Here is an 11,574-nt window from a genome sequence, read left to right on the forward strand (position 1 = left end):
GAAGCTCCTTTTCAGACCCTAACTCTGCATCAAATCTGTAGAAAAAAAGGTAATCTTTGATGCCAAACAAGTGGTTGTGTAGAAGTCTCAAGTTTGCTGCCAAGGTGTAACCAGGATTCAGCTTCCTGCTGTAGGAGTCTAAGAGATGCTTTAGGGAATTGGAGATGGCAGCTGAGGTGCAGCAGTAGGTTCAACCCAGGATTTGAGAAGACTCACACCCTCCTAATGTGGCAGCTGAAAGCCCAGTAGGACCCAGACCCCATGCCCCTAAGATGATCTAGGAGGCTCAATTCAGTTGTCTAACTCACATGCTCCCTGCCACTGGGGATGCTGCACGTTATCCAGCACAACTTCCATCTGACAGAATAGTCAAATCTTGTTGGTTACATGGCATATTTTCCATACTCTTGTACGGATATCTTGGATATCTGACAGTACCTCAAACAGCACTAGTCACTCCTGCTATTGAACTACATTATGTATTTGTCAATTTTTGTTTTTCTTTCAGAAATGCAGAGTCTGGGTTTGTTTTCAAACACAGCAAAAGTACTGGAAAGATGTGGTAAGCAGCAAGGCAGAGCCCATCTCCCTCAGTCGCCAGTGACCCCAGTCACCCCTGCTCTGCCTTCCAAGACAAGGTGGCCTTGGGCAGGGTGGCTGTGCCCTTGGTGTCCCGGGCTGACAAAGGGAAAGCATGTCCTGTGGAGTGCAGCTCAGGGGCTGCTTAGCCTGGAGAGGAGGAGCCTCAGGGGGAGACCTCATCACTCCACTCGCTACAACCACCTGAAAGGAGGTTGGAGTGAGGTGGAGGTTGGTCTCTCCCCCCAAGCAACCAGGACAAGAGGACATATTTGCAAGCTGTGCCAAGGCAGGTTTAGGCTGGACATTAGGAAGAATTTCTTCACAAAACCAGCAATTAGATATGGGAATGGACTGTCCAGAAAGTCACCATCGTTAGAACTGTTTAAGGAAAGACTGGACGTGGCACTAGTGCCATGGTCTAGTTGACATGGTGGTGTTCGGTCATGGGTTGGACTCAGTGGTTTCCGACCTAATTCCAACCTGTGAATCTGTGAAAAGGGGAAACTGCCGTACTAGGAAACACAGCTGTCCACACACGCTGGGTGCGTGCCCGCTAACCACGCTGTGCAGTGCGTGCCCCTGTGGCACAGCACCAAACGCGGGCCGGGCTTTCACCCACAAAAGGGCGGAAACATTTCCTCTGTGACCCGCTGCTCTCCCGCCCCGCCGCCAGGAGGCGCCTCCCGCCTCGGCGAGGCGCTACCATAGAGCGCGGCCCCCCCGCCCCGCCCGGCCTCTGCGGCACCGTGTCGCAAGGAGGCGGAAGCGGAAGCGATGTCGATCCCGGCGGCGCGCGCGGCGTGACGCGTCCCGGCGGCTGTGGGTGAGGCGGGAGGGGGTACTGCCTGGGAGCGGGACACGGACGGAGGGACGGAGAGAGGGAGGCGGAGCTGGGCTCCACGGCCAGGGAGCGCGCCGAGGAGGAGGCGGCGGGGCGTGCAGGTGACCCTGGGACCGGCGGGCGGCCTTCCCGCGGAGCCGCTCCGGGGCAGGTGCCGGCGGGCCATGCGGCCGGGGGTGGCCACTGCCTGCGGAGGGACTCGCGGCGCTCCCCCGACCTGTCCTGCGGGGGCCGCTCGGCGCTGCCAGCAGGGACGGGGCGGTGCGGCTTCGAGCTCTTAAATCAAAAGAGCGCTTTTCTCTCGTTGCAGACACTTTCCAGATCTTCCTTCCGGAGAACGTGAGATCTGCCTCGGCGCCAGCCTGCTGGGGTTCACTGGTTGTTAAGTAGACTTGGGAGCGGTGTGACATCGCGCCGCCAGTCCCTTCCCTCCTGAGAAAGGGTAGCTGCTTTCTGAGCCATCACATACCAACCTCATGTATTCCTAAGATTGTCATCAGCTTCTTGTTTTCTATTCTGAGGCCTTACAGAGGTTTAATTACTTATAGGCTCTAGCGATTATAAAGTAATTTAAGATGTTTGTACTACTCGGTTTTAGTTATCTAGTTCACTCCTGTATTAAGAGACATCGTTTTAACTTGGGAATGGTTAAATCGCCAAAGAATTAAATTATTTATGGATAAGGGCTATTTTATTTGACTGCTGTTGGCCTGCAACTTAAACTTGCATCTTTTATTTTTTTATCCTATGCTTTTTCTTTGTTATGGCTGCTGCAACAATAGTTCATGATACATCAGAAGCTGTAGAGCTCTGTGCTCCCTGTGGGTTATACCTTAAGCCCATTACAAAAATGACCATCAGTGTGGCCCTTCCTCAGCTGAAGCAACCGGGAAAATCCATTTCGAACTGGGAAGTGATGGAAAGATTGAAGGGGATGGTGCAAACTCACCAGTTTTCCACTCTGCGGATTTCTAAAAGCACAATGGATTTCATTCGGTTCGAAGGAGAGGTTGAGAACAAAAGTTTGGTTAAATCTTTCCTGGCATGCCTTGATGGCAAAACAATAAAGCTGAGTGGCTTCTCTGACATTTTGAAAGTGCGTGCTGCAGAGTATAAGATTGACTTTCCTACCAGACATGACTGGGACTCATTTTTCCGTGATGCAAAGGACATGAACGAAACTTTGCCGGGGGAAAGGCCGGACACCATTCACTTGGAGGGCTTGCCTTGCAAGTGGTTTGCAGCAAAGGAGACGGGCTCGGAAAAGCCAAGCGAAGAAGTCCTGATAAAAGTTTTCCAGAAATTTGGAGAAATCCGTAATGTGGACATACCTATGCTGGACCCTTACAGAGAAGAAATGACTGGCAGAAATTTCCACACTTTCAGTTTTGGAGGCCATTTAAATTTCGAAGCTTATGTCCAGTACCGGGAGTACGCGGGTTTCATCGAGGCCATGAACGCTCTGCGAGGGATGAAGCTCATGTACAAAGGTGATGATGGCAAAGCAGTGGCTTGCAATATCAAGGTGAGAGACTGCAAACTTTTTTTTTTTTTGTGGGAACCCATATGAAAGACCAAATACAAATAAATGTTATTTCCATAGGGCTTGAAACCTACCTCTGTGTACTGTAGTGATGACAACAGGTGACATTGACAGCACTCGTGCAGCTTCATGGAACAGCCCTAATACAATTTTAAATAGAAAATGTTGGCAGAAAAATGTGTTGTTAGACTGTGTGAGCAAAGTGAGTGGAGTTTTGCTTTTCCCTTACAAGACAGTTCCAGAAGTGAGAACTGCTGATGGAAGGATCAAGTTTACAAACATCACTTTCTGAATAGTTTTAGAAAATAACGTGTGTTTATAAATTTTGTGATTTCACTTAGAATTCTAATTCTGAACAAGTTCAGACAGATTTCACCAAAAGGTTGACTTTAAAGTGCATCGTTCTTTCTTGCATTCACTACAAATTGGAATTTGAAGAGGGGTGGGAATTTAATAGCCTCTGTGTTTGGTCCCTGTGTTGACAATGAGCTCTACCAGACAAGTATCAGAGCTGTGAAGTTTAATGGCTTGTATGGCCTGGGGAATACACAGTTAATCATATACAGAAGGGCCCCCCAAAAATTTAAATGGGAGTGGTGATCTCTAGCACAGTTTCGTGTGAAAGCACCAGGCTTAATTTATGATATTTATGTACTGTATTTTCCAGTACTATTTTTCTGTAACCTATTTGTCTTAGAAATTACAGCTATGATAGGAGAGATCAAGACAGTCAGTTCAGATGTAGTATCTATGAAAGCTTGGCCTCAAGAAAACTTACTCTGGAGGTGGTTTGAGCATTTACATGTTGGCTGAGTGTTGGCCAATATGTTTCAGTATGCCCAATAATCATTCATCAAACCAGAAACTGCATTTTAGGAAAAAAACTAGAGTATTCTTGTGTGTAATGTGGGAACATGCAAATATTTATGCAAGTTTAGTCAGTGTAAGTAAAATGCTGTAATTTTTTTATCTTGTTATCAAAGCTTGTCAGTTGCAGCATAAAAACTGTGGCTTGGCCCAGTGAAATTCAAACTGTCACTTGCACGCAGAGGATCAGGGTTCCCAAATTTAGTTTGGCCATGCAAGAGGAAGCATGTCTTCCTGGCAGCTGCTGTGTCAGGGCAGATATCTGTCATACAAGGTCACAACACCTTGTGTGTCTCTACCTATCTGTCCTTTCAGCCTGTTAGTGAAACATCATTTTACGTAGAGCCTGGGTAAATTAAACTGCGGAGCGTGTGCCGCGTGTTCTCTTCCCCATGGTTCGTGACCATGGGTCTGGGGGAATGTTTTAGAGACACCTGGCTCCACACAGAATGAGAGATAAGGACACCAGGGCTGTGATGTCTTCCGGTGTCCTGTTCCAACATGCAGCTGGACATGGCCAAGGTGTGTTGATGTGTCCTAGAAGTTTAGTGAAGTCTCATTGATCAGATGTGCGTATCTTCCTTGGGATCCTCAGTCCGGTGTACTTCAGCTTGGGAATCTTGGTGTTAGAACTGGTGGGAAGGCACTTGCTTAAACCAGGTGCTGAATGTTGTAGAACTATTTAATTTGCTAAATTTAGGAATCAGTTTTAAACAGAAATGGGCCTGTGTTTAGACCAATTTCTACCTAATGCTGTACAGTCCCTAACAGCGTGCATATATTAGGAGTTCTGTATGTGCCTGTTCTGACATGTTGAAAACATTGGGCAGCCACAGCCTAAGCCACAACTGGGGTTTATGTTCCTTGTGGGACACAGAAGTGTAAATTGGTATCTGATCTTGCTAGTGCACAGTTATTTAATACCCAGTTACCTGGTTACAGTAGCTGGTGCTTGCTCTGGGTACATAGAGAAGTTCTCTTTCTTTTAAAAAAGGTTTTGTATTGCTGATTGTACTTAAACTGAGGTCTAGGTTGAAATTGGTAGGTTGTCAGGGATTTTTAATTCTGTCTCTTTGTTTTCAATTGTATCCTGTAAAGGTTTCTTTTGACTCAACAAAACACCTCAGTGATGCATCAATTAAGAAACGTCAACTTGAAAGGCAAAAGCTTCAAGAGCTTGAAAAACAGAGGGAAGAACAAAAGCGTAAAGAGAAAGAAGCTGAGGAAAAACAAAAAGAGGAAGAAAGGTATTTATTGCTTCTTGCTTAGTTATATTTTTAACTATCAGGCGTATTAAAACTATTGTTGCTCCTTCATATCAGCGTCAAAAGATGGAAAATAACTAAACACAAGTTCCCTGTAGCTAAAGTGAAACACTTAACTCAGAATGGGGTTATTTAGGTTATAACTTATGTTAATTTCAAAACTCTAAACCTGCAAAATACTCAATTTCCCAAAAATTGTGCTGTTAGACACCCGATCTCAGAAACCCTTGGCCTTTAGCATAAGCTACCATTTTGTCCTAATGACTGAAATAAAAACCACCACCCCTGCACACATTACTTGGCTTGGTATTTTACTTCTCACCATGATAATTCTCTGCCTGGTTGCCTGATGCATGGTTATTGTCTCTGGTCAGATAGGTTTGCAGCCATATTTTGTCTTTGTTTTTAAAAAATGGCAGGCTGATGACTGCTTGCTCTTGCAAATAATGTTCAGTTTTCTACTTTTGTTCTTCAGTAATCAATAAGAGTTACTTAAAAAGAAATTTACTTAAAGTATAAAAGGTATTTTTACATAGGAGTCTAAAATTGTAACTGGCCTAGATAAGGTAAAAATATTCATCTCTTTTTAGGAAGCAGAGAGAGCTTGAAGAGTATGAGAGAGAGAGAAAAAGAGAAGAGAAGTTGCGCAAGAGAGAACAGAAACAGAAAGATCGTGAAGTTCGACGAAACAAAAAGCAGCTTGAAAAGCTTCAAGCTGAAGAACAGAAAAAACTGCAAGAGAAGATAAAGCTAGAAGAAAGGAAGCTCTTGCTAGCTCAGAGAAATCTGCAGTCCATTAGATTAATTGCAGAACTGCTAAGCAGAGTAAAGGTAACTTCAATATTTATTTCAGAAGCTAATGAAGAAAGCAGCAGAACAAAGCCTGACTTGAGAGGGGTGGGGAGCATTGTTCATTAAACAACAGGTTTACTACCTCTCTGGATGCTATTCCTTAGACAAAAAATCAGAAAAGCACAGTGAAACAGTATTTCTCCCTTGGCAAATTATGCACGTATAGGTAAATGGAAGAGTGAACTTGAAACTGTAGTTCTTAATAATGTTTTTTACCTGAAAAGTAGTTGGCAGGTTTGCTCTTAAGTCCAGTAAAAGAATGTGTGAGCTTGATAAAGTGAACTAAAGGTGGAAGATAAGATGCAAAACTCCTTTTTTTTTTAGTTCCAGTTTTGATGCTTTTACTCATCTGGCTTTCAGCAATTCTGTTAACTGTTCTTTGCAATTTCAAAGAATAAACTTTCATTAGTTGATATTTGAAAATGTACAGAATTATCTTTCTGTAGAAAAGGAACTGTCAGCAAAGGATTTAAATGTTAGGTCCTGTCTCTAACAGTGTTGCTATTTTTTCACTGAAACAGTGAAGCTTAAGACTTGGATAAAGTCATGTCAGGGTGTAATGTATGCTAAGTATTTTCTGCAGAAATGAAAGCTGTGTGGCAAAGCATGTTTTTTTTTCTTCATGCCGGTGTGCATCAGGAGTGTTTTTGAATTCATAGAGTGCTGTGTACAGACCAGTTATATAGTAGAAGAAGGGAGAAATGCTTTTGGCAGGCTTTTAAACTTTGTAGCTGCAGAATAGAAAGGTTGCCTGATGAAACAGGGAGAGTGTTTCTGTCACTTGGAGAATTTTAAGGTCTACGCTAAGCTGTTTGGCTGGGTCAGTATAAAAAAATATTTAAACTGTCTTTTTCAGTATCATGAGTTTCTAAAGTGGTTGACAAAATGGGAATCAGTTTCTATGTGATATTTGTCTGGTTTATATACGTAAATACGTAATATTTCTGCTGGTTTTTATGAATTCATTGTAAAGTCATCTACAAACTGCAGATTGCAATCATCTAAGAGAAAGTCTTCTCAGTGAAATTTAAAATATTTTATATTTGACTGATTATTTTTTATTTTTAAATTTGGCTGAAACCTTCAAGTGTTGGCCCTGATAAATGTATTTCAATATTGCAGATTTCACATTGTTCTAGCTCTTGTTACTGTTGTTCTATTAAGGAGGCATACAGACCAAGCTTTGTTTTTGCTGTGTGGAACAGCTAGGAGCAATTAACACTCAAGAATCATGAACCAATAATATTTCACCTTAAAAAGTTGTGTGTTAGTGGGTTTTGTTGGTTGATTGGTTTGAGGTTTTTTTCCCCTTAAGGAAACCCCATTTTATTTTGAGATGGTTAAGTTCTGTTTGTTAGATTTTATTTTCCTGCCAGATTGCTGCTTTTCTGTTATGGTACAACTTGGAAGCATGAGCAGGTATATAAATGGTTTTTTGTTTATTCTTATCTTCCTTTTGACTGTTTTAGACTGTAAAGCTTTTGGAGCAAGAACAGAATGAAGAAAAGATTTGTCTTCAGCAGCTAGAGGAGAGACGGAGGCTCCAGGAGGCTGAGCTTAAACGTGTGGAAGAGGAAAAAGAGAGAGCACTGGGGTTGCAGAGGAAAGAAAAGGAACTGAGGGAGAAACTACTGAATAATCTTCTGAGCAAGAAAATGGATGCAGTTAATCAAAACAAAGAAGAACCTGAAGCATCTCATTCTGACATACTGAAAAACCCTAGTGGTGTTTCACACACTGTGTCATCCAGCTGCATCACTTCTACCTCAGGACAGGCCGTTACTGGGAAACTGGCTTCCGGCTCTCAAACAGAAGTAGCATCCCCTGAAAGTGTAAACACTCAATGCAAGTACTTAAATGGCAACATTCATAACAAAGTTCCCATCAAAGAAGGTCAGAATCTTCATACCGCAAACTCTGAGAGTTGTTCTGAGAAAAGAGGTTCAGGGGTACTGTCATGTGTTCCCACCGATAACCAGGACCAGAAGAGCCTCTCTAGCTGTGACCAGAATACACACAGGAAGGGCTCGCACTGTGAGCAGGACAAACGTAGCACAGAGCCAAGGAGAAGAAAGAGCCGTTCATGTAGTAGCATAAATAGTAATGACAGTAAGGGTAAACGAGAGAGCAGCAGACACAGAAGAGATGTGAGTTACCGGGATGAGAAGCGCAGGAAAGAAAGGAGGTATTATAGGCGCTCTAGCAGAAGTTACAGCCCTCGACGAAGCCGTAGTCCTCGTCGGAGAAGTGTAAGCCCCAGGCATTCACGTTACAGGAGAACTCGCAGTAGGGAACGTAGACGAGACAGAAGGGAAAGAAGTCGTAGTCGCAGAAGTGTGAGCAGGAGACGAAGGCACCGGAGGTGATCACGGAGTAAGCGAAGGAGTACTTAGAGTGGGTAGTGGAGGCCTTGACTCCTTTGAAAGGCTGTGATTGGACAAAAGGGCCAGAAAGTTGTGAACCAGACCTCATCGGTGTGACTGCTATAGAAAACACGTTTGTTTCACCAATGCTTAGGTTGCATCTAGTCCCTGAAATCAAGAACATAGATGCCTGATTTTTATGACCTTTGTTGTCTCTTTCTATGTTTCTACCACAATGTAGGTATAACCACCTGTGCTTGTGCTAAAAACCAGTCTATTTTCTTCACTTTCAGTTTTCTAAAGCTTAATTTTAGTGTGTTAAGTTTTTATCTCTGTATCACCTAATTTGGCTTAAAAAATACATGGATGCCAGTTTAGGAACTACAGAGGTGACAAGCTATTACATACAGATTTGATTTGAAGTGTTTTCTGGTTTAATCAATGAAAACATGTTTAACAAAGTAGAGTTTTTACTGATTGAGGTGGATAGCAGGACTTTCATATTTTTCTTAAAACTGACTATAAGGATATGCAGGATACCTTCTAAATTGCTATGATTCCTTCATATGTCTTTATGATGCCAAGCTTTGTGGCCCAAATTATTCTGACTTGTAATGCCTTTGTATAATTATACTTAACATGTAAGAGAGGCACACTGGTGTAGGAAGTAAGAAGCAGTGGTAAAATTGTTGAAAGTTGTTCCAATATTTTGTTGACATTTGGCTTTGTAATTACTTCAGGTGGCATAGAGCTACTTGAAGCATTGTTTCAGGTATATAAAGAGCTATACATTGTCTTGAAAAAGGGGCCTTCTTGCTAAATTATTTTTACTTGTCGTGTTAAAAGTAAGGCTGCAGTGTCTCCTGTTAAATCCATTTAAGAATACTTTTGCTTCTAAAATGCAGCTCAGGAATATTAAAAGCTATAACATTACAGTGAAAGAGTTTATTTTGCATTTTTATGGTAAAATTAAAAAGAAAACTTTCCAGTGAACTGAAGTTGCTGTTTTCCTATGTCAGTATATTAAAATCTGCAAAGTGCTGCATAAGAAGAACCTGTTTGTTGAAAACATCACTCAACACATTTGAATAATGAAGTTCAGCTGCTCTTCTTCATGGCTCTGTTATGTTACAGCTATGTCAGCTGTTAATTCAGCAGGACGTGCTCTATATCTACAGCCTTCAGATGCCATTTTCCTCACACCGATGCATGAAATGGAAGTGTGTCCATTTCCTTGAGTGTCAGAGGAGCACACTGGTGCTGCAGCTCCCTTATGCATTTTCCCTAAAGGTTATTTTTTTGCCATATTGCTATACATGACAGATATAGATGATAATACCCAAAATGGCAACATATCTGTTTACCTTTGAAACAAAATTGTTCTAAAATAAACCCTACATATATATGTTTTCAAACACCAATTTTTTGGTGTCGTTTCACTCTAATCCACCCCAAGGGATTTAATAATAAGAATGTGGGTTACTTTCCCCATTCTGGGGTGAGTCACAACATGTTTAGATGCTAATTGCATAAATCTTACCTGATTGCTTGGATTTGCTCGACTGATTTTCAGGACCTGTCTAAAAGGAGGTAAAATGAGTTGGTGTTTCTTCTTGTAACTGTAAGTCTTTGTTACTTCTCCATTAGACTATTGTTTGAAAAGTTGAAGCCTGAATATGCTGATCTTGACTGAATGGATGGCAGCCCCAAGGGTATAGGGTAGTCAAATCCTTGACGATGGTGGAAGACTTCAGTACTTGTCATTCCTCTGAAAGTGTTAAGTTTATCCCATGCATTTGACTTCATAATTTTTTGTGTCCTGCTTTTAAAATCTGGAGCTCTTCCTATGCCATTGCAAAGCCAAGAACTCAAGTAGTTCACAGCTTCTTGCCCTGTGTCAGGCAGCCATACCTGTCAACTTTAAGCTTACTTAAAAGTCAGGCTTTATTGCTGGGGAAGGCTTAGGTTCACTCTTAACTCTTGACTTATTTCCCCCGTAAGCATGACTGCTGTGGTATAAATACAAGGTGTATATTCCATTAAGCCATGGATTGGGCAACTTCATGATCCAGCAGTATGTTCACGCCTGCTGGAAAGCCTTGGCAGCTGTGGAAGAGACTGAGCCCTATTCCACATACTGAGCCCCAAGAAGTTCCCAGGGTTTCTTCCAGTGTTCTGCCTCCTTTCTTGAGTCTTAAATCACATGAGGAGAAAGGAGGAGAGTTTTCTCAGTTGTGAGGATGCACCTCTCTTGTTGCAGTCAGCGCCAGGAGAGCTTTCACATCTGTCACCATGTATCCCTTTTGTCCTTGCAGAGGTGCCAGGGGAATAGGATCGAGTGGGAAACCCCCTTGCTCTTGGGGTTGTGTAGGATTCTGGAGTGTATTAATCATCTAATGATACAAGGGAGCATGTGACCTCTTCTTGTTTGAGGAGGAGAACCCTGCTTATCACAGACTGCTTTGAGCAAGGTCTGAGCTGGAGGGTAAGAGGTTTGTGGGCCAAAGCTCCTGAGCCTCCCTGTGCTGTGCAGGAGCTGGTGCATGCACTTTTTGCACGTGGTTGTCTCGCTGTGGCTGTTGGCAGTGGCAACCAGGAGTGGTTTTCCTTCAGGCCTTGTGAAGCAAAGAAGAACATGAGTCTCAAAAGGGTAAGACATCTAAGTTCCTGCTATGGAGAGTGTTACCACATATTCCTATTCTTGTCCTTAAAGAAAAACGTCTCCTCCTGTATCTGTGTGAGGGCCAGTGAGCCTCTGTATTTAACAGCCTTTTGGCCTGCAATTTTCTTTTTGTCTCCTGGCCTCAGCCTGCGCTAGGTGACTCAGGAAGCAGCTTATTCAAGCTAGAGCTTCTCCACAAGAGCAAGGCAAAGCCCTTTAGTATGATTATTGTGATGCTTTCCATCTGCTTACTGTCTGCTCTGGGAAAGTAATTTTCTTAACATTCGAGTCAAATTGCTGGAAGTAATTCATATTAGTAACAAATGATTACCAAAGCTGTGACCATATCCATAATCTTTTTCTAATTGGCTCTACCTTTGTAATCTATTCAGTGACCTAGAATAAGGACGTAGGCATAATTAGGTATGTGTATAAAAAACATTTGATAAGTTATGTGGAAGCGTCATCCTTAAAACTGACAGATAAAATGGGAATTTTTGCAATTGCTTCCAAAGTTGTGAGAGCAGAATTCAGTGCCATGAGGCTATAAACACAAACTAATGAGAACTGATTATTGATCAGGGCTACCTGGTGTAACA

The 11,574-nt window shown here is 42.6% G+C and overlaps 1 protein-coding gene across 4 annotated transcripts; it reads left to right on the plus strand.

Moving 5' to 3' along the window:
* The first annotated feature begins 1,340 nt into the window (after positions 1 to 1,340).
* AKAP17A (A-kinase anchoring protein 17A) lies at positions 1,341 to 9,306 on the plus strand. 4 transcript variants are annotated; one of them, XM_027643340.1, is made up of 6 exons: positions 1,341 to 1,405; positions 1,734 to 1,865; positions 2,206 to 2,948; positions 4,932 to 5,080; positions 5,689 to 5,929; positions 7,420 to 9,306. In XM_027643340.1, exons 3-6 carry the CDS (start codon positions 2,274 to 2,276, stop codon positions 8,314 to 8,316), a joined length of 1,962 nt encoding a protein of 653 aa, XP_027499141.1. In that variant the 5' UTR covers positions 1,341 to 1,405; positions 1,734 to 1,865; positions 2,206 to 2,273; the 3' UTR covers positions 8,317 to 9,306. The 4 variants fall into 4 exon arrangements, with proteins under 4 accessions (XP_027499141.1, XP_027499159.1, XP_027499151.1 ...); XM_027643358.1 differs by having other exon boundaries at positions 1,346 to 1,405; positions 1,734 to 1,809; XM_027643350.1 differs by having other exon boundaries at positions 1,347 to 1,405; positions 1,734 to 1,762.
* The last annotated feature ends 2,268 nt before the right edge of the window (positions 9,307 to 11,574 follow it).

Source organism: Corapipo altera, unplaced genomic scaffold (genome assembly GCF_003945725.1).
Source record: "Corapipo altera isolate COAL_440 unplaced genomic scaffold, ASM394572v1 0, whole genome shotgun sequence".
NCBI lineage: Eukaryota > Metazoa > Chordata > Aves > Passeriformes > Pipridae > Corapipo > Corapipo altera.